The sequence below is a fragment of the Apiospora marii genome (genome assembly GCF_038362585.1).
Source record: "Apiospora marii strain CBS 49790 chromosome Unknown utg000001l_segment0_segment0, whole genome shotgun sequence".
Classification (NCBI taxonomy): Eukaryota; Fungi; Ascomycota; class Sordariomycetes; order Amphisphaeriales; family Apiosporaceae; genus Apiospora; species Apiospora marii.
The window spans coordinates 3,770,483-3,796,234 of NW_027117372.1; the positions used below are offsets into that span (position 1 = coordinate 3,770,483).

General features: G+C 53.8%; 8 protein-coding genes across 8 annotated transcripts; 5 read left to right on the forward strand and 3 right to left on the reverse strand.

Annotated features, from left to right (window-relative positions):
• Window positions 1-228: 228 nt before the first annotated feature.
• On the forward strand, window positions 229-1,938 carry PG985_001220 (uncharacterized protein; the record flags this gene model as incomplete). Its single annotated transcript, XM_066820989.1, has 1 exon — window positions 229-1,938. The coding sequence occupies one exon, from the start codon at window positions 229-231 to the stop codon at window positions 1,936-1,938; it is 1,710 nt and encodes a 569-aa protein (XP_066691868.1).
• A 767-nt stretch (window positions 1,939-2,705) lies between these two features.
• Window positions 2,706-3,029, reverse strand: PG985_001221 (uncharacterized protein; the record flags this gene model as incomplete). The annotated part of the gene is made up of 1 exon (XM_066820990.1): window positions 2,706-3,029. The coding sequence occupies one exon, from the start codon at window positions 3,027-3,029 to the stop codon at window positions 2,706-2,708; it is 324 nt and encodes a 107-aa protein (XP_066691869.1).
• Window positions 3,030-10,437: 7,408 nt separating this feature from the next.
• Window positions 10,438-11,316, forward strand: PG985_001222 (uncharacterized protein; the record flags this gene model as incomplete). The annotated part of the gene is made up of 1 exon (XM_066820991.1): window positions 10,438-11,316. The coding sequence occupies one exon, from the start codon at window positions 10,438-10,440 to the stop codon at window positions 11,314-11,316; it is 879 nt and encodes a 292-aa protein (XP_066691870.1).
• A 3,130-nt stretch (window positions 11,317-14,446) lies between these two features.
• On the forward strand, window positions 14,447-14,818 carry PG985_001223 (uncharacterized protein; the record flags this gene model as incomplete). The annotated part of the gene is made up of 1 exon (XM_066820992.1): window positions 14,447-14,818. One exon carries the CDS (start codon window positions 14,447-14,449, stop codon window positions 14,816-14,818), a length of 372 nt encoding a protein of 123 aa, XP_066691871.1.
• Window positions 14,819-15,598: 780 nt separating this feature from the next.
• PG985_001224 (uncharacterized protein) lies at window positions 15,599-15,973 on the forward strand (the record flags this gene model as incomplete). Its single annotated transcript, XM_066820993.1, has 1 exon — window positions 15,599-15,973. The coding sequence occupies one exon, from the start codon at window positions 15,599-15,601 to the stop codon at window positions 15,971-15,973; it is 375 nt and encodes a 124-aa protein (XP_066691872.1).
• Window positions 15,974-17,002: 1,029 nt separating this feature from the next.
• On the reverse strand, window positions 17,003-18,574 carry PG985_001225 (Cell cycle control protein (Cwf23); the record flags this gene model as incomplete). The annotated part of the gene is made up of 1 exon (XM_066820994.1): window positions 17,003-18,574. The coding sequence occupies one exon, from the start codon at window positions 18,572-18,574 to the stop codon at window positions 17,003-17,005; it is 1,572 nt and encodes a 523-aa protein (XP_066691873.1).
• A 653-nt stretch (window positions 18,575-19,227) lies between these two features.
• Window positions 19,228-20,159, reverse strand: PG985_001226 (uncharacterized protein; the record flags this gene model as incomplete). The annotated part of the gene is made up of 2 exons (XM_066820995.1): window positions 19,228-19,975; window positions 20,044-20,159. 2 exons carry the CDS (start codon window positions 20,157-20,159, stop codon window positions 19,228-19,230), a joined length of 864 nt encoding a protein of 287 aa, XP_066691874.1.
• A 3,497-nt stretch (window positions 20,160-23,656) lies between these two features.
• On the forward strand, window positions 23,657-25,117 carry PG985_001227 (uncharacterized protein; the record flags this gene model as incomplete). The annotated part of the gene is made up of 3 exons (XM_066820996.1): window positions 23,657-23,827; window positions 23,899-24,469; window positions 24,537-25,117. The coding sequence occupies 3 exons, from the start codon at window positions 23,657-23,659 to the stop codon at window positions 25,115-25,117; spliced, it is 1,323 nt and encodes a 440-aa protein (XP_066691875.1).
• Window positions 25,118-25,752: the final 635 nt, after the last annotated feature.

Sequence of the window (25,752 nt, forward strand, 5' to 3'; positions counted from 1 at the left end):
CGGGTCGCTGGCTTTCCGAATCAGGCAGCTGCGATGCCGTCGTCATAGGAATTGATGTTCAGAAGTCGGAAAAGCCAGCAGCATGTACAGCTTTGGTTACGCAAACTTGCCTGTGTATAAGGAGGTGATGTCGTCTGAGAGGGACCAAGCACTGGTGAAGTGAGCGGTTCTAGAGATGTTCTTCCCACACCATTCGGAACCCAGTCGTCACCAAATAGTGCTCCTAGAATGAGATTCAGTCAGATACTCTATGGCTTGTTCTTGGTTGAAATAGGGAGAGCGTATCACAACCGGGATAATGACGATGACGAAGGATTGACCGTCACAACTATCACCGGAAGATACACTGGTCTTCATAATCCCGCGTATAGCGGTGTTCGGGAGTTTAGGAGTATCCCCTACGCCGAAGCGCCGGTGGGCACCCTCAGGTGGCGGCCGCCCGTCGCTCTCCGCCCCTCGACGAAGCACCACCACTCGAACCGCTTCCCGCCGCCGTGCGCGCAGTACCTGCCGCGCACGCTGACGCTGTGGAACACCAACATATCGGACTTTTCCATCGCCACGGCGGGCCAGAGCCATCATGCCGGTCAGTCCGCGCAGACGGGCTCCGAGGACTGCCTGAAGCTCGCCGTCTGGACCCCGCGGGACGCGCGCCGCGGCGACGGGCTCCCCGTGGCGCTCTTCATTCCCGGTGGCAGCTTCGTCACAGGAGGCGTCGACGTGCCTTACCAAAACCCTGCGGGGTTCGTTAACCGCACCGGCAAGCACATCATGGTCACCGCCAACTGGCGCGTCAACCTGTTCGGGTTCCCCAACGCGGCGGGGCTCAACGACGAGCCCGGAGGCGGGAACAACCTGGGCATCCTGGACGTGCGCGCGGCCCTCGAGTGGGTGTACGCCAACATCGGCGCCTTCGGTGGCGACCCCCGCCGCATCGTGCTCTGGGGCCACTCGGCGGGCGGCGTCGCGGCCGACGTCCTCGACTTCCTTTACGACGAGGAGCCGCTCGTGGCCGGCTTCTTCCTCCAGTCCGGCGCCGCCCTGCGCAAGTTCGCCCAGGGCGACGACGCGCTGCAGACCAACTTCAGCTTCGTCGCCCGGCACGTGGGCTGCGACGGCTTCGCGGGCAGCGACCGGGCCGTCGCCGCCGCCGAGCTCGAGTGCATGCGGCAGGTGCCCGCGGCCCTGCTCAGCAACTTCGTCGGCGCGTACGGCGACAACAAGACCAAGCCGGGTCTGTGGTTCCGCCCGACGGTCGACGACCGCGTCATCTTCCGCAACTACACGCAGCGCGGGCTCGCGGGCCGCCTCGCGCGGGTGCCCGCCCTCGTCAGCACGGCGGCCAACGAGCAGGCGAGCCTGGCCAAGTGGAACCCGGGCCACAACCTGAACGACGCGCCGAACCCGCCGCCGAACCAGACCAGGCTCGACGAGACGACTCTGCACGACTTCGTCTGCGTCGCGCGCGAAGCGGCCGTGGTGCGCGCCGCCCGCGGCCTCACGACGTACCGCTACCAGTGGGCGGGCAACTGGACGAACCTGACGCCGTACCCGTGGCTGGGGGCGTACCACGCGAGCGACGTGCCCATGGTCTTCGGGACGTACGACCTGCGCGGCGGGGCGACGGCGGGCCAGCGGCGCGCGGCCGAGCGGCTGCAGGACTACGTCTTCGCCTTTCTCGACGACCCCGAGGACGGGATCCGGCGGCATCTGGGCTGGGAGCCCGACGTGGCGCCATTCCGCGACGATGAGCCCATGGTGCGATTCGTTGGTGGCGATGGTGGTGGCAAGGGTGGTAAGAATGTTTCGTCGTCATCAGAGATAGGGGGTGGGGGAGGAGGCGATGACGACGGGCAGGTTGCGGTCAAGCAGATTAGTGCGGCTGAAGTCGATGGCGCATGTGCCGGCGCCGGGACGTACAACCCCAGTCCATCATGAGAGAGACAGGGCTTGTCCTGCGTAATTCATCTGATGTTGGTCAGGTCACAAGATATATAGCATGTCGAGATATGATGTCCACATGATGAAACACGATGATGTGTGTGGTTTGGTTTACTGATATTGTAGCTGTTATTGCCATGCTGCGGTAGTAGTGTATATTTGCCTTACACCCCCCGAATGTCTAGGATTGCTCCAGATGACGTAGTAGTAATTCATGCAAAAAAAGACCCGATGATGCAAGGGAGCTCTGTTCAACTCCTCTTCTCCATGCTTTTGCTTTGCCTTTGCCCATGCAATGCAAACAAACACCATCCCCTTTTGAAACGCCGACCCGGATTGGGTATGTGAGTGTAAATGTAAATGCCTTGCAAGGAGAGACCATGCTGTTGTGTCGTGGTAACAGTACCCGACTGATCGCATCATATAAAAAAAGAAAAAGGGTATTCCGGTATGCGTATGCAAAAGGATTGCTTCGTGTAAATGCGATGTGCCGTTCCCGTCCGCCGCGCGCCCTGGCTGATATGATAGCAAGCCGCCAGTCCAGCCTATTGGACCCTGCAACTGCTGATGCATTCGCGAACCCTTGACCCATAAACGCCGTGGCGCACCACATATGCATCCACCCATCTATAATTGAGGGATGCCATGACGATCAAAGTGCAAATAAAAACGCCCTTGTGTGTATAACTCCAATGCCGTCATAATTATCGTGGGATAAAAAAAAAGGACCAAAAAAAAAAAGAGTAGTAGATTGTGACCGGCTATCACCGGATCATGCGCTCCGGGCTCTGCCTCGACGCTTGCGGCGTGGTGATGGGCGAGACGCTGTGGTCGCTGAACTGCGACGAACGCGGAGACTGGCCCGGCGACGACACGGGCGAGATGAGATGCGAGTCGGCCGAGCCCTTGTGGGAGTTAGGGCCTTGCGGCCATTGCTGGTTCTTCTTCTCGCTCATGGGCTCCGAGAAGCGGTTGGGGGCGATCCTGCGCAGGATCTGAGTCCAGTACATGGCCGTGATGAAGATGAGGGAGCCGAAGACCAGGACCAGGACCACGGTCACCACAATGGTAGTGATTAAATCGTTCATTTTGGCGGTTGTGTCGATATAGATTCGGGTTTTTCGGTTGGTAGGTATCGACGGTGTGTAAGTGTAAGTGGAAGTGTGGATCCAGCCAGGAATAGGCACAGCCTATTTTATGAAGTATTCTTTATACAACTTCTTCCTCTTTCTCCCTAAGAGAGCGCTGTTTGTGTGTGTATATATAACAACAAGAGCGAAAGCGGCTGTTTGTGCTGTGTTGGAATATCGTCGGGTGTTGGGGGGGTGGTTTCTGGAATAGCAACCGCAGACAGACGAGGACGGCGTCGAGTCTTTGTGTTGGGTGTGATGTTTCGTAATCGAAAACGGGGTGTTTGTTAGCAGCGAGGTGGCCGTTAGGTCACAACGAAACAGTGCCTGCTAAATTTGGATGCTTCTGTAACAACGAGGGCGGAGGCGAGAGACCCTGAGGGTGTAAGGGCTGGGTTATGTAGTGTAGTATTGGGAAGAACAGACACACGGAGGACTCGGGGAGGGTCTGGCAAGAAGGTGGTATCACGGTTTTATCTAATTTTCCCTCTGATCCCTCGTTCTGGCTCGTTCTGGCTCTTTTTGTATCCTTCTCCCCCCTCTCCCCCCATAGGCTCGCAGAGTTTCTTGTCTTGGAAGGGGGGAAAAACTACTGTACGTCACCCACACCTCTCACCAGTCTATGTCGCTCGCGCTTCCCGGCACTGCCGTCCGCGCAAGCTGACGGTCTGGATGACAAGCGAGCGACAAGGGGCGGGGGGCAGGAGCCTCTCGAAGCTTGCGCTGGTTCTATTGGGAATGGGGGTGCTGAATCGTTGACGCTAAGGCCTGGGGCCAAGACCGGTGCGGGCGGCACGCCCATCAACCATGCCCATGCCGCCCAAAAATCTGACCCAGGGCGCTAAAGAAACCGAGCAGTCGTAACCACACATCAGCCAAGGCCTAGACAGCATTGAAACTTGATACACGCCCGCAGCCGCAACCAGGAAAAAAGACCAACCACCCCACGGCCAGAAGGAAAGCGTAACGACGACATGCAAAGACAGACATCTATGAATAACCATTTGCTAGCTAGCCAGCTTTCATTCGTCGATGAGGGTCTGGGGAAGGGAACAGGCGATCGACGATTCCATGACATCTGAGGTTGGGCTCATGCTACACACCTACAACAGTACACCTGTCACCTGTAGCCAGGCAAGTACCGCTGCACCGCTGCACCACCAACAGGAGGGGCCTGATCGACTCCGCATGTTCCGAGAAGGGGAGGACTCTCAGGTCAGCCGCAAGAACCGGGTCTGGTTCCATCTACTGTACCACAGTTCCATTTACCGCTCTCTCTTTCTCTCTCTGTTTCTTCGTGTTCGTCCGCAAAGTACAGACCTGAACAAAATACCTCGGGGTTTTTTTTTTCTGCTCTCGGGTCCGTCACTCTCCATGCTAGTGTCGAAATAAAATCGCACACTCCCAGATGGTCCCATACGATACTTCTCATAGCGGTAATTCCGTACCTCTCATTGAAGTTAAAGACACCGGAGAAAATCTAACGATCAATAATATTACTCCTTTAATATATCGAAAATTTTCTCATTTTGGTTTGAATTCTATTCGGCTTGTTTTGCCGTGTTAAAGGAGAGGCAGTTCTCATTCTACAGGTACTATCTGACCGGCCTGACAGGTGTCCAGGTGTTTTGGGACACCGCAGGCCGAAGGCCCAGGGTTCAGCGTACTTACTCGATCTTGCTCGTGATTGGTGTATCAAGTACCCGTCCCCACTGCGGGATCCTACCCTCCCAAGACCATTCATCCATGCGTCACACAATTGACGTCTGACCCTCCAAGCTCCTCCAATTGCCTGTTACTTGTGCTCCGTACCGCGGTGTGCAAAAACGGTGCCGGTGTTCGTATTCGCCAGGCAACACAAGTCTGCGTCTTCAGGTCTGTTTTTATTGATTCAGTCAGAGGGGGGTGGCTTGGTGGTCGGTTTCCTCGCTCCATGTCAGATGTTACCTCATTTTACAAAATTTATTGTTCGGTCTGACTGCTGCACCTGCCAGCCCGGCAGATAAGGGGGCAGGGGGTGGATGGGGGTGTGCAAAATACATTTTCAGTTTTAGGGGATGATTTGTTCCTTTTTTTTTTCCGCCAACAAATGCGTGCATATTCTGTCTGGGGCATGGCATCGTCAGTACTACTAATGCCCGTCCGAACCAGCGCTAAGAACGACCGAGTTCCGAGTTCCGATTTTCTACAAGTCCCGCCGACGAGCTGTTGATACGAAAGAAGAGATGAGGCCCGCAAGATCGAGCTGTTCGTCCCGAAGGCCTGGGCCAGCGTCACGGTGCGTTGGACAAACGCCTCCCCCAGGGTGTCATGGGGTGGTCTGATCAAAGATGGCTGGCAAAAAGCAGGGAAGAGACCAACCTCAGAAAGCTCGAGGCTCCCTAGATCGCTTGGGGAGCTAGAAAGTTAAGGTGAGCATGCTCTAAAATCGCCTCGCAGTAGCGAGCATTAGTAGAACAACGCAAAAAAGAAAGAAAAAATTGGACGGGACGAGGGGTATCCCACGGCGATGAGGTAATCCTCCCTCTAAAAAGCCAACCCGTACCCTGGAAGGAGTGTGTCTCACGTCTAGAAGGGCATCATCTTGTGGCGCCTCTGCTAGAAGTGCCAGAACTGCGTTGGCAGCTGGGGTATCAGGGACGTCAGTGGGTGAAGTCATAGGGCTTGAGTCAGATTAGGTCAAATCAGACATTGCACCTGAAGATCGTGTTTTTTGAAACGCTTCATGACAAGACATGCCAACATGGTCGTTGGTCACGACATTGCAGATCTGATGGTCGGTCTCCTGATGAAAACTTGGCAGTTTGGGGTCTTTTTTTTTCCGACTCTCCCTTGCTACTGTATCTCTCCGGGTCCGGAGCCGGATCTGCGACTTTTGACGATCCGCCTACGCAAGCTGGATGCGGCACGCTGCTGCTTGCTGGGTCAAGGATGACGGAGGGAAGAAGTCAATCATGCTTAAGTTGGTTAAGGATTTTAGAGCTTCCAGACTCGAGCCAAAAGCCGCCAGGCCGCCTGCATGGGCGACAGGGCGATGCCAAGGTTTGTGGGAACGTCGACCCGCGATCGCCCAATATATGTGCATTGCAGATCCCCATGGGTAATATTCCCAGCGATCGACACCCATATCGACATGGTGTTATCTGCGATATGCGTTCGAGATAGTCGGGGTCGGGTTATATGATGCACACATGGTCCGCTTGTTTTGGACTATCATCCCGCCATCACTCCACGGGCCGCGCAAACCCTCCCCAAGAAAACGCGGCGTCTGACTAGTGCGGCGCGCTTATCTTTTCTTCTAGACCACCCCCCAGGAAATGATGCCAGCGATACGTCACACGTCGCTTTACCAAGCTGGCGCGCTGTCCCTCCCTCCAGGGTATTGCGTCGGTGATATCACGATAGCGACATCACTCGCTGCTCTGGTGCATCGGAATTCTCCTTTTTTGCTACCTGCGCCCAAATCTATAAAACGTACGACTTTGCTCCACACATCAATGCATGCGACAGTAGGGAGAGACGCACAATAGAGTTTGCATCCAAGACAGCTGGCGAGACAATCTCCTTTCTAACCGCACTATTTGGCTTTTGGAGACAGCAACGTTCTGGTAACGGGCTCGAGGTGCAAGTCTGCTCGTTTGAATCAGTTGCTATGGGCACAGGTATTGGTTTCAACTTCCTTCCTCTGGTATTACGACGACAACATATCTACCGAGCCTGTGATGGTATATATTTGCCAGATAGCAATCGCGAAGCACGGACAGGTAGGTCTGCTGTCAGGTTGCCTTTGTTGTGGTGTCGTTGTGCTTGACGCTGGCGGTTTCTATGATAGTGTTTCCGAGAGATTCAGCATGGTCGGAAATTGCGTGTGATATCAGGCCATGCGCCTGGTGAACTGAAGCTGAATGACTATGTGCCCGTAGTAAGAGGTGAGTAGCACATTCGCGCTCGTCGCCTATTGAACAGCACGTTTGCGGGTTGCCCCTGGAGCCGTGCAAGGCGCGGCCGTGCAGACGCTACATCACGGTTCCCCTCAAGCAGCGTGTATATCTCTCCCATATACACCGGTGACTGCGGTTTGATCAGATGGCCACGATGCCACTATCACTCAACCAACGGAGCCCCATGTTGGTCGACCAGGAACTTAGGTACATGTCGTGCAGAGCTTTGGGTATGATCTGACAGATACGTCGGTGTCGTCTGAACTTGTCTCCTATCCTCTCCAATGGGCTCTCCGTGATTGACCTTCGTATCTTTTGGTACCCGCCCGGCAAGCCTCTTCGAGTATCAAATCGTGTTGACCACCGGTAGCCACGGCCTCTACTCCTAGGACTGATGCCGGACTCGTGCAGGCTGCCGGGCGGCCACTGCACCAGGTGTCTTTACAACCACCAGTAAGTATGCGTGTAGAAGATGGCCATGGTGGCTGCTTCAAGCGTTTAGTTGAAGTCGTGCATCGGGCGAGTAGTTCCCTCACGCTCTTCCGCTCGATCGTGTTCGACGGGGCAAGAGTGATGGCGCATGATAGGCGAACTGCACCCTGTCTGCCAGTACTGCTTCCCGACATCCCAAGAGAGAAAGTCGCTTGCAGTCGGGCCCAGGTCCGCGTCTGCACTTTGTTGCTGCAACTCTGGCACCTGGTTACGACCTCTCATCTTGCGGGGCAGGATTGAGCCACAAAATACGGTAATGAAGAGCCCTGTTGCTCTTACGAGATACGGTCTCTGAGATCTCTGGGCCTTCTCCTTCTTCTTCATAACCGTGAAACCTCACTTCTTGTAACATCAGATCCAACGCTTCCGAGGAGTCTTGGGGTGATAGGACATTGGAATCCAGTGATTGGCTTGGTTGTTGACGGTTCGTCATGTGAAGCAGATAAGGGCTTCGCGTCGAATGCATCATAGGCTCTTTCCATGAACCCAGTGGTAGCATCTCCCTAACATCTTGTTAGTTGTTCAAGGTATATCGCGTGAGCCACTCGTAAGCTGTCAAAATATTCCAGCGCCTTTTGACTCCTCCGTCGTGACAAATAGCGACGTCAACCCAAACTCGATACATACAACGGGAACATTGCTGCATCTGGTATGGCTCGTGGACCTAGACACAGCGTAAAAGCAAGACCATTTACTTCCTATAAACCCTAAGCAATCACTCATAATCTGTGCGTAGTTGGTCGCTCTAATCTCGTCTAAGCTATTTTATCTACACACGACCACGTCCATGTGTACAGCTTCTCCAATGCATAGCTAAAGAGCGATAACGTTCTGGTTCGTGCCGATGTTTCTACGAGCTCGTGATAAGTTTGGCCCAACCTCGGGTCTTCGGAGAATGGACAATACCACATTGTCCACCGGCGGAGATACGTTGCACTGGGGCGCCCCTCGGGTCACCAATGGGCCATAGCAAGCACCTATTTATTGCCCCGGAGATATGTCTACCCTCCGCCTGGGTAACCATGTTCACTGTTCTCGAGGAGAATTATAACTCCCGCTCGCGTGTAAGCAGTGGGTGTAAGAAGTATGCCGAAAGGGCGACGAGCGAGTGTTTGCGACGTGCTCCCAGCAGCCCTTGTATCGGAGAACCGTGCGATAATACTGATTCCATCTCTATTTGAACCTGGTTCCGACGATGGGATCAGGTTCAGACGATGGGATGAGTTACTTGATAGCCTAGGAACACCCCGGTGCAACCCGAGGACCGAGGCAGGATCTCTTATACCGGTCAACACCCAGCCGGTAAGGGGGTACATCAACCGGATCTGCATGTTTTGAGGATGTCGACTACCTTTGGTCTTCCGGAGGCCAGCAAACGGATGGTGGGCTAAGGTAGACCCAACAAACAGCTGAAAAAGGCCACAGAGACATCGGTTTCCAAGTCTGGGGCGATATTCCCATGGTTTTTCTTCAAGAACCATTATTACCGGGACGCAGGGCACCTTTCATGCTGGCATTTAGGACGATATGAAGATGTAGGATGCTGAATAACGCGGCTCATCGAGATCATCGAGAGAATGGCTCGGCGAGTGGTGGGTGCCTCGTGCTTCAGTTTACTTATCGTCCTATATTTAGGGTGAGTTTGCGTCCTCGGCGAGACTTCGCACTGCTCCCCTTTGACAGGACTTGGCATCATAGCAACAATACGTATTCTATGATACGAGACATTTGTATCTGATACTAGGCTGAGAGGCAAGGATTAAGATTGGTGTCCAAAAGACTAGTATTTTTTTGAGCCAGGTGAAGTCTGGTCTCGATAACAGCAAACTTGAGCAAATGTATGTCCCCTCGTCTGTCAAATTCAACGCTACTGTACGATTGCGCATCTGACATGCATCCTCGGTGAGCCCAAGCTGATAATTTCAGCACTACGACTGTATGGCGCACCCGTTGAGTTGAGGAACTATTGCAGTCTGTGTTGTGTGCGTGGTTCGGAACGAGTCGGGAGCGGCACTGAACTCTTCAGACACCGACTCCCTAACCATACCAAGCAATAATCATACTAGACATGTATATTGCATCTATACCACTGTCTCTATATGTGAGAAGCTGCTGACATGGATACCTCAACTGTTGGTACCTCAAATTCGAGTTGCGGCTTGCCATGGAGTATGGAAACTACGAAACTCATGGCGCACTCCATGGGCGACGCCTTCCTCAAGAATGTCTAGAAGCAAGTATTCTCACAGTTTCTAAATCAGAGGCGATAATCTATATTGAGGCATATCGAAATGACGCTTAGGTTATGGCGGTTTACCGACATGTGGTCAATTCTAGGGCTTCTCGTATGTGCCTGAAAGGGGGGCAGAGCTTCACTTTGGCACTCCCGACCTGACGTTGTGCACGGTTTTTCAGGCCTGAACATGCCTATTATGAAACACAACGCAAACTGTTATATTGTATTGTCCCCAGCTCTGGCGAAGATCATAGAGCCTTGTTAGCTGGGAAAGGTCTGCGACCGGTGGATTGCTGAGGAAGATGGAGCTGCAAAGTCGTAATCTTGGCCATTCCCACGTTGTTCTGTCACTGGATGGAATTGGTCCGATGGCCTGTGCGTACCTAAGTACATAAAATGACGTACAGAAATAGCCCAGCTTCATTGGAGTATATTGAGGGGCTGTCAACAGCCGGCACTGTTCCTCAACATGAAGCTGGCCTGATAGCAAGAAAGAAGAAGATACAAACAAACAAGTGTTATTGTGTGACTAAGTACGCATCGTCCTTGTTCAACCCCAATCGCCCGACATTTACAAAGAAGTGTTTTTATGTGACTACGCATAAATACTACTCGGTTCTTCCGCTCGTCTCGACTCAACCTCAATCGCCCTACATTTACAACTTTGCCAAAGCGGAAAGCCAGCACAGTTATCAACATGGCAGACTTCACAGCACAAACGCAGCATATTGAGAAGAAGCTCAACGACTTCCTAGCCGAGCATGCGCACACTGAAGCGCCGGCCTCCATTGCCCAGACCATAGCCAACAACTTGCCTAAGAGCGAAGATGACGCCGAGTCGTATCTTGGGCCCGTTTGGCAATGCGTGGCCAAACTTGCCCGAGGCGCATCGTATAACCACCCCGCCCAGGACAAGCTAGTTCAGATGGTCAGCGAGGTTATGCTGCTGCCAGACAGCCAGGATATCCGCATTTGGGGAAATGTGAGTAACAGCATCCTGCCTCGAGCCTCCAATCCAGGATATCCACAAGCTAACAGTTGGGGTTTGAAGGAGCAAAAATGGAAAGAGCTGCCGCTTCTTGGAGCCGAGTTCAGAGAGCAGATCAACGGACCTGAGATTGTCGACGACGAGACAGCACAGGCCAAGATCGCATGTGCGTGGGTCAACTTCCACGCGTTTGCAGCGAGGTTGAACGGCAAAGGGGTGACGGACTGGTGGGACATCCCGCTATGGATGCTTCGGCAGGGTCTAGAGGAAGACTTGTCCGCGACGCCCAAGCTCCACGACTGTCATATCATGACCGCGGCCCAGATCATTGAGCACAGCGGCGCCATTATGTTTGCCACTAAGGTCCTACCATCGGAGCAGCTCGATGATACGGATAAGCGGATGTTCGCTGCCGGGTCCTTGTTCAGAGGCGAACCTGGGTATACTCCTGAAAGATGGACGTTCTGGTCCCGACGCCTGCGCGAAGAAGCCGAGAAGTGCTGGTCGGACGAGGTCAAGAGCACGGCATTGCGGGCTGCACGGTTGATGGAGGTTTGGCTTGAGAGGTCTCAAGCCAAGCAGACTTGAAGGAGAAACCCATTCAACTACCCGTTGGATGTCATAGAATAGAGAAATATGGCTACGGATACTGTGTGATAGCGCAATAATATAAAGGCGGCTCTGCTTGGACCACCATTTGATACAGGGTCCAACCCTTGGGGTGATGTAATGTGACATACGGACTGGACCGTGCTGTTGATTCCACCAGAAAAGATAGCCAGCAATCTTCTGATCTTACGATAAATTTTATCAAGGACTGGCTTCATCCAGTCCGCCTCACATCCGAGACAAACGTGAACTTACCAACACATGCACCCTGCAACCCGAAGCTCTGCAGCCCTAAGCAGCAGAACTTATTTTACGTGACCGAAACAGAGCTGTTATGCAGCTGTGTGCGATAAGGGACAGAAGGCACACGATAGGCTTTGTGCCGCGATGCGGTTGAGGAGTCAGTCACAAATGAACGGTGCTGAAATTAGCCTCATCTATCAGTGGATAGCCACGCGGTTAGGCGGCGAGCTGGAGCTGGGCCACATGCTGGGGCGCGCACATCATCCATCATGGCCCGCGCTGGCACTGGGACTGCAAAAATATAGCGCCGAACTAGGAGAAATGGACCTTACTGAGGCGCGATGCATGCAGCATGAGTCTGGACGAGCTCACGAGCAGCGCTATCCAGCTCGAACAAAATCAAGATGGCCGGACTGAGACACGGACAGCGACGGGCATGGACCGGGCTCAGGTGCCAAATCTCGCTGATTGGCCATAGTACTACTACATAGTCAGGAACACACAAGTCTGGGGGCGATTTGGCTATTCCGCACATGCCATCTCAATAATGGCCATATCTTAATTCCAGATATGACTAGAGACCCCTCCAAGACGGCCGCATACACATACGTGGTACAAGTGACGGACTATGAAGCTTTGGCGAGGCAAGTCTGAAGCGCTGGTGAAGTGAGAAGAAGAAGAAACAAACGCATGAAGTCGGGAGCCCAACGTTGGCACGCGTGGCAGGTGAAAACGGGGGTAGGGATGACCCTTTTTCATTAACCAAGAAGAAAAAGCAAAGTCTGGGGATGCAACGTCTGGCCTGCCGATCCGTCCGTCCTTGGATTCGCGGCCCAGGTCTTGACCAAAGAGTCCCGCCTCTACTGCCGCCTCCTGTCCCGTTTCGCGTCGCTTGTTGCATGATGAGCTTAAAGCGCAGCAGAAGGTTTCGATGTCGCAATCTGTGGTGTGACTTTATGCTAACCGACTATGCTACGTATCCAGCAGCCCAGATATCCTCACAATTGCCCGCCGGGCAGTGCAGCCTGATTTATGCAATGCGATGCAATGTGATTTTTGATTCGCTCGCAGATGGTAATGATATCGGTGGGAATCGTCCCGGCCGGTCAATCAGGACGGATTAGATTGAATTCTCCTTGCAGGAAATTTTGAACTCTCTTAAGTAATCATACCCTAGTCGGATCATCGCGTGTTGATAGTCGCCTACTAAAATGCTAGAGATCTCGCGGTCCACTCGGCCCTGGCACCAACTCAGGTGATTGACAGGCACCATCACTGCTAGCAGACTTGGACCGGCTTGATAAGGCACGCAACTGCAAGACTAGCAGTAAAAAACCCCTCGTGGTGGAATACCTACTACTACGGGCGTCGAACCGACCCAGCAGTAGCAGCCATGATGGACTCCTTTCTGGCTTTTCTCACGTTGTGCCCCTGCCCTGCATTCGACTTCGCTGCGAGTCCAGTCAGTACCTTGTCTGTAACCTCTGAGCCCCAGGCCGCTAACTGCGTTGCTGCGTAAACCCACTGGAGTCAACCGCAACCCCACTGGCTTTCTCGTTCAACTGACCTTCACCCGCTCGTTTCAATGCGAACCGTCAGGGGAGAGATCGGCTAGCCCCAACCTAGCAGTCTGGAAAAAAGAGCTCTCTTGCAGCTGGGTGCCCAGTAAGTCGGTCGGTATCGACTGTTCCTTGTCGGACCGTCGCACACGAAGATTTTCCAGAGCGGGAGGCTGGCCTAGAAGAACACTACTGCAGAGCTAGACATGGCTTTATGAATGGCTCTAGGCCGGTTCTGGGGAGGTGGACGATGGCTTTCTCAAAAGGAGGTGCCTTTCCCGGGCTCGTGCAGGCTCTCACTAGCACCGAAGGGGCTAGAAGGCGTTGGGGACACGGTTTGTATGGTTGGATTGGTTCCTTGGCCCTTGTGAGACCCCACTTCTTCCCCTTGCACAGAGCAAAATCCACAGCTGCACTAATAGCTGCAGCTCGAGTTCATCAGCGATTGACTGGAGTCCCAAGACGAGGCCAGTAATGAAGCGTACGTACTGGGAGCGGAGGCCGGCTATCTTCTCCTTCTTTCTCCTCCCTCTTCCAGTTGACCGGGAGGAAAATTCTCTGTTTCTATTCGCAGACGACTTAATTGGAGCGCATCCCTGCCTTTGCCGTGCATTCATGCTTGACGGGCAGAGAAAGGTAGTTCTCCACACCACCACCTGGAACTTGTCGCTCAACCAGTCGCTCCTTGTCTTGTCCTTGTCTTGCATCTCTCCTTCTGCTATCACTCGCCCTTCTCTGCTATTACTATATTACGTCTATTGTAACTTACTTCTTCCCCTCGCTTGCAACCATTCCACTCTTTCCCACCCCCTTCATATAATCGGACAATCCCCAACCTTTCTGCTCGGGACTCTGCCGACCTAATTGATAAACATCAACCTCCACTGTCAACCTGACCCCCATACACTCATTCGTAACATCTGAAAACCGTCACGCAACGCAACGCACACTCCTTCGTTGACTCGCGTCCCCTTCAGAACATTGGACGGTCGAGAACCATTCGACAAACCATATCATAGAGATAGACTGGCAAGCCTGCCTTTGCTGAATATCACATCCGCGTCATACCACCCACAGCAGGACTCGGCACAGGACTCGACTCGAAACCGGACGAGACGTTGGACTGTATCACCTCGATACGTGACCGATCAGCTACCGCCCTGCGCCTGCACTTGTACGCCTTGAGCAGCAGACCGTCGAGACTACCTGATAAGGAGGACGTCTTTCTGCGCTCCTCAACCCAATCAAACCACATTGAGCTTGTTCTTGAACTTGCCCGAATAACACCACCAACCAACACCGCCATTATGGTCAGCTTCCTGGAAAAGATCCAAGCCAAGATCGAGATCTACCGTCTCGAGCAGCGCTACACGCGCAACCGTAACCGGCGCTCAACTTTCATCAGCAACGCCGTCTACGTCGATGGCGAGTACGTCTACAACACTCCCAACACCACAGGCTCGTCGACAAACAGCTCCTCAGCCTCGTCGCCTGTGGAACAGTACAACCGACACAGCGTGGAAGACCCCCGGTCGCCCACACATGTTCTGGAGTCACAAACACCCGCCCAGAAGAAGCGGATGAACCGCTTCTCCGCCATGCCTGGCTTTGGCTCCTTGTCGAAGAGCAGCGCGCGCGACCTCCGCAACAGCGGGGTTGATGTTCATGAAGTGCGATAGATACCCTCTGGCCCGGTGTTTCTGGCTGCGCCAATCTCAAATCACAAAAGGAGTCGACTAGCAGTGGCTACTGCACTAAAACCAAAATGGGCGGATGACGCATTTGGATATATATCATTTTATTTTGACTGTCGGCCAAGGGTACTGGGAGGCCACACGAGATCCGTGGGCCCATCTTGCCCTCCAAAGGCCACACGCACTCTGTTTCTTTCTTTGCGCATTGATGGAGGCCTCATATCGGGAAGGGGATCTTCAGGAAGATCTACCCCCCGTCGGGATGGAGGACAAGAAGACTGTGGTCGCTACGGGCTCACGCCCAAACGCACAGCATCAATTGCGTTGTTGCCGCTTGTGGGCATCGGTTTGGGGATTTTATCGGCGGTGTCGGCACAAAGCGCGCTACAGCACTATGATGCTCTGCTGTATATACCTTTTTTACGAATGTGAAACGAATCAACACTTACACTTACATCATATTATCATGTGAACAGCTTACCGCTTTTTGCTTTGTTTCTGTTGTCGTATACGCCCTGCTCGGAAGCTAGACGGCTGCAGTTCTTGGTTTGTACGCCAAGCTGTATCAGACTTACACGGCGTCGCATTCTGCCGAACGGGTGAAACAACCACCCACGTGACGCCCACCCAAAGCATAGCATTCTGGTTCGAATTGGATTTGCAGTCAACTTGCCACTTGCTTTTACTTATTTGTAATTTCGAATTTATTAATCACCGACAAGTCATCAGGTGGCAAAGATCAGCCACAGCAATAACCGGGCCATCATGTCTCGACTCGCTCTTGGCGTACTCCTCGCCACTCTCCTCGCCATGATCAGCGCGCACCCGATTCAGGCCGGCGACGACGCATCCCAACTTCCTGCCAAGGCATCCGTCTCAGCGGATCCTTTTTCTCCGGACAGCGATGGTCAGCACCGCCGGAAACGCGGCTCCGTCTTCAGTGGCCACGGCCTGGTCTTTGGCCCCTCGGGCGGCGGTGATGGCCCGGCGTCTTCGTCATCGTCGATCACGGGCGGCTACGGGCTGGTGGTCTCGCCGGGCAGTGTCCAGAAGGGTGGTGCGCTGGTCGGGTCGCAGACGGTCGAGGTGGGCGGCGTGCCGTACAAGGTTTCTGGGGGGGATCTTACGGTGTCGCGGTGAAGAGGGGGCGCGGTTATCTGGCTGCCTGATTCGCCGCTCATTTGCGAGCCCCAGAAGCTGGCTTGTTATGTCCTTGATGGAGACGACAGCAAGAAGAGGACATGGCGATCCCTCGAGCCTTGTGGCATGTGGCCTCCCCGGTGCGGTGCGGCTCCCTCCCAGGACAGCTGGCTTGAGCTTGATCACTGCCAGAGGAGCTCGAGCTTGACTACATACCGCGACAACGAGCCGATGCCGAAAATAGTCCGCGAATGCCTCACGTCGAACGAGAAGAACAAGAAACTCGACCCTTCTCATGTGACCCAGTACGATATACGAGCTACCCCTATCCGGCCTTCGACCTTCCATACCTTGCCAGCTTCGGATAGGGGTAGCTCGTATATCCAGAAATCAAAGATGGGAAATCATCTAGAATTACTCCATCTCGGCTTGCATTGAGGTAGTACAGAGCGATGAGATAGCTGAGTGGTGTCATTCTACTTCCCTGGCGTCACGAAAGAGCAGTCACGATACCGAGGCAGGTGGAGGATATACAAGAACTTCGCCAACAACGAGGGGTAGCTTTGGGTTGCTGCAATGCGGTTGATTTATGCCACGCACGTCATTTCAATTACCTCTCGCCGGTATGACAAGGAGATGAGGCTTGTAGGTCCTGTGTTACTCCCGCGAACTCTTACAGGCAAGCACATATCTTGTCAAAATGTTTAGAGCGGCCTTGCGCTGCAAGAACTTTAGGGACCTACCTGCACTGCCGATCAACCGATACAGATGGACCTCAGCCAGGCCGTCAACCTCCTTGAGTGCCCGTCTATTCTTGACGCAAAGAAGCTGCATTCGAACGGACACCTAGTGTAGGGTTCCTACACACACTCAAGAACTTACCTGCGTCTACAAATCAATAAAGGGTTCAATCAGGACACTAGAGAGTTACCTACCTCCTAAAAATGTGTCAAGATTACTTTGAGAATTATGTCGTTGAAACACCAATATACCAAAACTTACCTATGTGCATGAAATTCCTGAAATCCACTAGCGGCCCCCTAAACAAATGTCTGGCAGTTCCACGCCGAATTTCCAAGTGATGGCGTTCACCAAGGCGAACAGCCCCGTCCGAGCCACCGCGTCACTGTAACATAATATGTGGTATGCCGCTGCCGCCTTCTCAGCGTACTTCAAAAACCGCTCCAGGAGCAGCGAACCTCCCTCTGCCATGTCTTGCTTCGGCGCCGCACTCCCCCTCACCTCCTCCTCATCCTCCTTTTTCTCCGCTTCTAAGTTATCTTCCTCTGTCTCCTCTTCCTCTACCTTCTCTTCCTCGGCCCCTGTTTTCGCTTCCTCTGTTTTCGCTTCCTCTGTTTTCGCTTCCTCTGTTTTCGCTTCCTCTGTTTTCGCTTCCTCTGTTTTCGCTTCCTCTGTTTTCGCTTCCTCTGTTTTCGCTTCCTCTGTTTTCGCTTCCTCTGTTTTCGCTTCCTCTGTTTCTAGCTTCGCTTCTTTTACGTTCTCTTCCTTTGCATCCTCTTCCTCTGCGTCCTCTGCGCTCTCTTCCTCTGCTTCTGCTTTTGCTTCTTCTACGTTCTCTTCCTCTGCGTTCTCTTCCCCTCCCTCTGTGTCCTCTACCTCTGCCTCCGCGTCCTCTTCCTCTGTGTTCTCCTCCTCTGCCTTCGCTTCTTGCTTTGCACGCTCTGCTCGATTTCTCGCATTCTTGGCATCGTTGAACCCCTTTTTGACCCGCCCCCTTACCAAACACTGCCATAATTGATGGGCGCCATTCTTGGTATTTGCGAGCACAGCGCCCTCGGATCGGGGCCAATCGTAATAGTCATACTTGCAGCGCTCGTCCCCGCCGGACAAAGTCTGGTACGCGTCCAAGATGAAGCGCATCCTCTCCTCGGCCACCATCTCGGGCGTTTGCTTGGTGCCCTTCCCGCCGACGCTGGAAGCCGGGAAGGCGGCGGCGGCGGCGGCGGAGCCAGCGGCCGTCTTGACCTTGTCGGGGTGGTAGATTAGGGCCATTCGGCGGTACGCGCGGCGAACCTCTTGGTCCGTGGCGATGGGGCTGATGTTCAGGATGGCGTAGTAGTTGGGCGGTGGCGGTGCCGAGGGAAACAACTCGTCCTCTTCGGGTTGCATGAACAACCGGTGGAATATGGTGAAGCAGAGGAAAAGGATAAAGATCCAAAAGATAACCTCGTAGATGAACCTCCATACATACATGAGCAATCTCGAATATAATCTTGGCTTCCTTGGCTTCCTTGGCTTCCTTGGCGGTCTTGGTGGCTCGTCGCCGCCAGCAAAACCCTCGCCCTTGATATCGTAATCCTTTTCTTTCCCATCTTTCCCTTGTTTGGCATAGACCCTCACGGTGCGCACAAATCTTTGATCGGTCTCAACGGCCCGCGATATCAAGTCTGTGAGCTCGGAGACGGTCGGATCGGCACAGCACTGCAATGCTTTGATTTCCTCGAGGTACTCGCGTCGATCTTGTTCTCGACTGGCCGCTATAGCATCGTGCACATGGCCCTTCATGATATGATCCGTCTCGTATACAAGGCCAATGGCTTCTTCGACGGTAGACGGGGGGGGCCTTTCTCTTGAGCCCATGGCTCCACGGCTTTCCTTGGTGAGAACATTCCTTTCCCCGTTCTTCCGTCTACGCCTATTTGGACGAGACTCTGTACGCGATTCATTAGACCGGCCGCCCTCCATTTTGTTGGTGTTCTCTTGGCTGTACAATCAGCTATATCGCAGCTCGACGTCAGAAAACCCGGTAGCTCTCATATAATAGGAATATTGCCGAAAAAGCAACAAGAGTAATGAATGCATTGTTTAGTCGGGTCTTTCATATATGCCGTACGCTATTATGGAGATGTCCTTTGTCATCGAGTGACCGGCCTTTCATCTCTCGAGAGGTTTCTTTGAACGAGGAAACAATCTACCCGCCTTTTCTGGTCACCACTGGAATTGTCGAGGGAAACTACTGGGCTAAAGGCTGGGCTTGACGTTGCTCTGAACTGCGTGGGAGCTCATATACTGGATGCGTCATTTTCTGTGGCCGAGGAGATTGGAGTCGCGTAGAAGGCATCTTGGTACGCTTGATCCACAACTCACATCCATGATCTCCGACCCAAAGCCAGCCCTCAGTCAAGTATCCCAACCGCAACCTCTTCCCGTCCCCAGGTCACCCACAGAGCATCTCATCTATTGCCTCTCCCGTGTAATCTGATTCGGTAGTGATGATTGCTACCTACCATGTACTATGCATATATCGCTTTGATAGTCTCCGCGACCAAGCGGGCAACGTGCTGCCCGTCTTGCCATACACCATCATGCGTGCCCTTCATGTCCTTGAACACCAGGTGGTTGACCTTCTCTCTCTCCAGCACCTCGGCCATGCCCTCGAGCTCCGCCGCGTCCACGAGCTCGTCGTCAGGCGACCGTCCGAGCACCGCGACTTGGCCCCCTGGCCAGCTCAACTTGAAGCCGCCGGCGAACTTCATGGGCGAGGCGCGATCCCAGGCGGAGGCGTCGTCCCCGAAGGCGGCGGTGATGAAGCCGGCGTACCCAGGGCCGAAGCGGTCCACGAGACCCCGGATGTCGTAGATACCCTGAAATCCTACGACAGCCCTGGGCAGCGCCGCTCTCGGGGCCGGCTCCTCGGCGCCTTGCAGGGCGGCCGCGCCCATCAGCATCTGGTAGGCCATGGTGGCGCCCGCGGAGTGGCCGACGACTATGTAGTCGCTGCCGAAGCCGAAGGACTGCTGCAAAAATAGCAGGGCCGACCAGACATCGCGGAGGTGGTCCGGATGGGTCGCGTTCCGCAGCTTTTCCGGCGGGGTGGACGCAGGGTCTTGGGGGAATTCCGGGTGCGGGCTCAGCCGGTAGTCGACCGAGGCGTACCCGGCCACCCTGGAGCTCTCGGGCGAGGTTATGAGGTGGTTCAGGGTCGGCGTGAAGTCAAGGTGCGTCTTGCGCGGGTCGCGCCAAGCGCCGCCGTGTAGATAACTGAACCCCGCGTCAGAACTCAGATTATCGTACCTCTATATCTTTTGCATGCACACGACTCTACTTACACGATCCAGATCTTGCCCGTCACGTCGCTTTCATTCACGTGTCTCCAGAGGCCTATCGTTTGCAGATCATGGGGCCCGTACTTCACCGTCTCGTACTGCAGCGCTGACGAAGCCATCATCCGGCGAAAGTTTTTGGGTCTACGCTCCTAGAAGAGTCCGTACGAAAATCACTTGGAGCTTGTTCAATAGGAGAAAAAGAGATGGTTGTTATGCTTCGCGCGACATAGCAATCACACATATTCGAGACATGTCATTTACGACTGTAGTCCAAAACCCAAATGCTTTGGCCGGCGGAGAAAAAGAGCGTGGGCCGGGGCTATGCGGGGGGCGGATTTCCGCATGTCGGATGGGCGGAAGGGCGCGGAAGACGGGACGGGATATTGGGCATTGCGATCATTTTGGCTGATGATCCAGGGTAGCACTCATCCGCCATCTACTTAGAAGTGAGGGCATGAAAGATAACATTGCTTATTTCCCGATGTGTCCCCGCAAAGAACGAAGAAAGAAGAAAATCTTTGAGCCAGGTTAAACTCCTGGCTGTTAAAACATTTCCTTCGAAATATAAACATTTACGGATATATACCACCTATAATAGCAAATATTATAGCGAGAACAGGCGGCGGAATGAATGCGCGAAGGCACGGAGGGTACCGAGGATCCCCTTCGCTGTCAAAACACGACCAATAATATGGAGAAGCTGAAATACCGACTGGATCATGGCAAGCTATTACCAAATACACGATCCACCCTGCATTATAGCGTCACGGCGACCTGCGTAGAACTTCCCGGGCATTTGATTGATACAGACGGCAGTCCCACATTGACGGCGGTATTTGATAGTCAAGGGGGAGGCTAGTTTCGGGTCGGAATCCATCGCGGTCCTCTCAGGAACAGCAAAGACGAGCGACGCGCAGGATTTTGCAATTTGCAGTTGTACCGAGGCTCGAGGCCCGAGTCTTGCCCACCACAACGCCTCCTTATTATGGAGAGGCGCACAGCATACGCACGGCATGCACTAGGCCCTCGAGGCCTTAGATGAGACGATGTAACGAGAAACACAGCTGGCGAGCCAGCTACCCGATCCGTCACGATGGTCCACCAGCGCGCGTGCGCAGTTCCAGCCCCCGTTGCACAAGCATGCTCGCTCGGTTGTCGGGAGTCTGTCGGCCGGTTGCGGCGGTTCCTGACTTGTTTGTCTGCTTCTATCTAGTACCAATCCGGCCAGCCTGTCAAGTGTCAGTGTGTCACCGCCGTCGCACACCTACCCGAACGGGTGCGTCAAGCCATCCCGAGGGCTCGGGTTGGGGTTTCGCCAAGAAGTAGTGCAAACTTGACAGCTTCTGTGCGCAAGAACTGAGAGCACTGATGAGACGACATAAGGTAGTTTGTTAGCCGGCGCGCGCCGGAGAAAGCATTCTCTCGTCCGAAAGTGGCATTGTCCATCCGTTCGTTCTCGATACGACTATGCCGTGGTATCTACTACTACTACCTACTACATACTACTGCTACGACGCAACAATATCCGGCCAACAAAGAGTCGAGACTGTCCCATTGGAGGATTCGGTCATAGCGGTCTCCTCATGGTGGAGCATATGAGGTGGCTCGGAAACCTGGACCGATCTGCACCTGTTCGACGACAATACAACATGAGGGGGTAGGGCTCCAGGATCTCAGCCAGAAATGAACCGAGTATGGCAGGATCGCTCTGGCGCTTCAGAAACAGCATGGGAAGTGGTATGTAGTGACGAGCTTCTGTGTGGAAGCCAGTCGACAGGCGCCGCACGCGGGTGCGCATTGTTGTCACAGGATATGAGGCGCGATCTACAAGTGCTGTTATACCTGCTGTGTCGTTCTTATTCCTCTGCTATGATCGGCGGCGGACGAGCCCGCATGGTGTGTTAGCCAAAGTGACAAGACCGGTTTTCCTAGCAAGTAGCATCCAGAAGATTGAGGGGTAACATTGACAGGAGGAGTGTTGGAGGGGTGGCCGCGACAGTCGACAGTCCATCGGCGGAATCACGATACCATTCCATGCACAGCACGCGCAGCAGTCAGCAAGAATTCTGAAACAAGCGACGACCAGTGTTAGCTCATTTCTCTTTTGAACGTATTAGCGGGGCCTGCACCTAGGTTAGACCGATGCAAAAAAGAAAACCCCCCCTGGAGGGGTTACACTATTGGCAGGGTCATAGCGGACTTTGTTGCTGGGCTGGGAAGCGGAGCCCGACTTTTGCCAAGTGCAAGGTCAATCCAAGATTCGTCGCTTCCTCTGTCAGCACTTCGAGCAATACCGAGAAGCCTGAGAAGCCTGAAAGATTGGTAGGTAGGTATCATCTCGAAATCTTTGTACAGGTGCCGAACAGTCACCAAGATTGCATCAAAGCTAGCCACCGTTCAATTTCTTCTCGAGTGTCATCCGATGTCGAAGCATCGATTGCGCACGCTGCTGCAGGGGATGTGATGGGGGATACCATTCCTGCATACCCTCCCAGATGCAAGCAGCAAGCCTCCATGCAATTCTGTGGGTGGCGGAACATTATTTAGCGTGAAACTCGACTTACACATGCCAGGCTTCCCAATTCCAACTCGACTGCTGGAATAGTACATGAGGATACAGAAGCTGGTCAAGGTGAGCCAGCCTCCTTTAAAGCTGAATGTCAAGGACTCGTCGGCACCCGGGATCCTGTCGACGGTGGCGGTCTCGACTCAGCTGTCGTTGCAACCCAACCGCCACATTGGCATGAAGTTGGCGTGTGAAACGACAAGCGCCCAGGCGCATCTACAAAGCTCCCGTTAACCTCTCGTGCTATGTAGCTCATGGGGAAACACGGTGCTGTCTATAGCTGCCGCGCTCAGTTCGGACGACGGCAGCGGTCAGTGGTAGTGTGATGATTCTACGTACCGACGACCGGTGGATTGGACAGTGACAAGACAGCACTGGCCCGGCACCGCCCGGGCGTCCCAGCATATCTGACCAATCGTCTTAGTCCGGAACAATTATTGCATAACAGGCCTGCATGCATGCCGACAGGGAACACGGGTTGATCTACACCTCCACCGGCTCCTGGCGAGCTGGGTCTTTTGCCTTTCCTATACTAGTAGGCTTAGCCCCTCGGCCAGAAGACCCGGCGTGCGTACTGAAAAGAGTGGCATGGGACGCTTTCCGGCCTGCCGAAGCAGGCACACGAGCCTGCACAAGTTGTATTCGGACGCAGAGACGTGCAGAGACAGCTCCAGTCCCAAAGCGTTATGATCGCCCAGACTGGTTCCTGTGCAGGGTTTCTTCTCGACGAGCTCCATCCTCTGCTACCCCTTCCAGGACAAGGTTACAAGGCACACGGCCTCTTTCTGCTTGTACATGCTATAGCCTCGGGAAGGCATGGTCCTTTCTCTTCACCACATGGCTGCCATGGGCCTGTCAAGTTGTTGGTTCCACTCGTCTGGAACGATCCTTTCCCATGCGTCTGCTTCCCCGGGCTGCTCTAGACTATATGTATGAATGGGGACGCTCTCCATCCTTTCCTTTCCTATAAGCTTTACACCGTCTCGTCGTCACTCGTTTCTACCCGGCTCCTCAACCCAAGATCGGTGCAACACTCTCATCGAACATCAGATGGCGGCCCAGGACCCCACGCTATCTACAGAAAACAATGGCTTTCCTTTGCTTGTTACGTCCATTGTTTTCTTAACTCTAACATGGACCTCCTTTTCCTTGAGGGCATACGTGAGGGCCATCATGTTAAACGGGTTCCAATCAGATGACTGGCTCATGCTGGTCGGTCAGGTAAGGACCACTCACTTACCACTTCCCCCTTTCCCCCTTCCGGGTGAGGTAACTGATGGAGGACCACCCAGATCATCTTCACCATATCATGCGCCTTTATATTGGCCGGATACGTCGCGGGCTTGGGTCGACATAACAAATCTCTCGACCAGCCAAGCGAAATCATAGCTCTCGAATTCCAGGCCCTCGCCACTGCAACATATGTCCTGGACATGATGTTCATCAAGCTATCGATCGGCATATTCCTTCTGCGACTCGCTACCCAGAAACGGTACAGGTACCTGATCTGGGGAAGCATCGTGGTCATCACCCTCTGGAGCTTGGCATTGTTCTTCTGGAACCTGTTCCAGTGCAACCCAGTCCCAGCCCAATGGGATTATACCATCCTCGAACGAGACCCAAGCGCCCATTGCGCTTCTGGTGAGGAGATTGTCAGCGCTGCCTATGCCCTTTCAGTCATGAATATCCTTTCGGACTGGCTGTACGCCCTGATTCCAATCCCTATTGTCTGGAACGTCAAGATGACGACGCAAGCGAAATTCACCGTGGTTTTGATTTTAAGCATGGGCGTGTTTGCAAGCATTGCAACATTGATCCGTCTCAAGTTCCTGGCGGATCTTACCGACTTGAGTGATATCCTCTGTAAGCCTTACTTACTCTCATTCCCCTGGAGGCTTATGGGCATTGTTTGGCTAATCTTCCCTTCCAGATGGCGGCACTGATTCCATGGTGTGGACATTAGTCGAGCCCGGCGTGGCTATCATAGCATCGAGCCTGGTCACCATCCGCCCGTTACTTCGCGCATGGAAGATCAAGGGTTTCACCTCAAGCGGAAGCAGCAAGCAAACCGGCCCTTTCAGCAACGGACAGGGGAAATCGCGGACGAACCGATCGAACGGCGGCATGCCTGGCTTTGGATCCAGGGACGTCACATTGGTCGATCTTGAATTAGGGCACTCTAAGAACAAGTCTGGCGATTTTGGGAACGCGACTCATATCACTAGCCGTTCCAGGATGTCGTACATGTCGCGCATCTCGGAGAGGGCCGACCAACCGTCCCGCCCGGATTCTTTCGACGCCACTGTCACCCGTCGCATCGAAATTAGCAGCGAGCCATCCGTTCAGCAGTCGCCAGCAGCAGGAGAGACCCGAGAGACCTTCCTCGACGGCCAGTCCCCGAGCTCGTCTACGATAGAGCTCACACCAGAAACGAAACATCATGCACGGAGCAACAGCGACAGGTCGCGGGGATTTTCGCTCGACAAATCGCGGGGGTTCTCGCGCCGGTGACAGCCCGATGAGTAAAGGGTAAAAGAAAAAGACTGTACAGAAAAAGGGTTGCATTATCCAATCTACAGGTATAAAGTACTTGTGGATGAGAGTGTACCATTGTGCATTTGGCGAATGACTATATTACGACTGCCTTCACGACGAGACTATAAGCTGCGTTTCTGGGACAGAGCCATTTGGCTTGCTGGCGTAATGGATAAAACAGATACCCCCTTTTGGATTCGGATTTATGACCCTCGAAATCAAAATAGCATATTTTCCCCAAAGTTCATTCCAAGCTTGAAGAGAGTCGGACAGATGCTCCCGCTCCAGTAGTCCCTTGACTGTCTTTTGCTGGCCTCTCGCCTCCTCGTGATGCACATGTCCCCAATTGATTGAGCATCTCACCATCGTCACAAGGATACCCAATCCTGAGAAATATACGACTTTGCATGTTTCCAATATACCCGACAACGCGCCTTACCGTAATCAACAGCCCGTTTACCCGTTTCGGTCGCAGAAACACTCCTTATCACGCAGCATAAGACTACTGCTACCCTCGGCAGGGGTAAGCGATGCACCAAGCCTTTGTCATTCGCAATCCCGGCCCCCCGGTGAGGCAAAGCATCCCAAAACAGCCATACATTCATTCACCT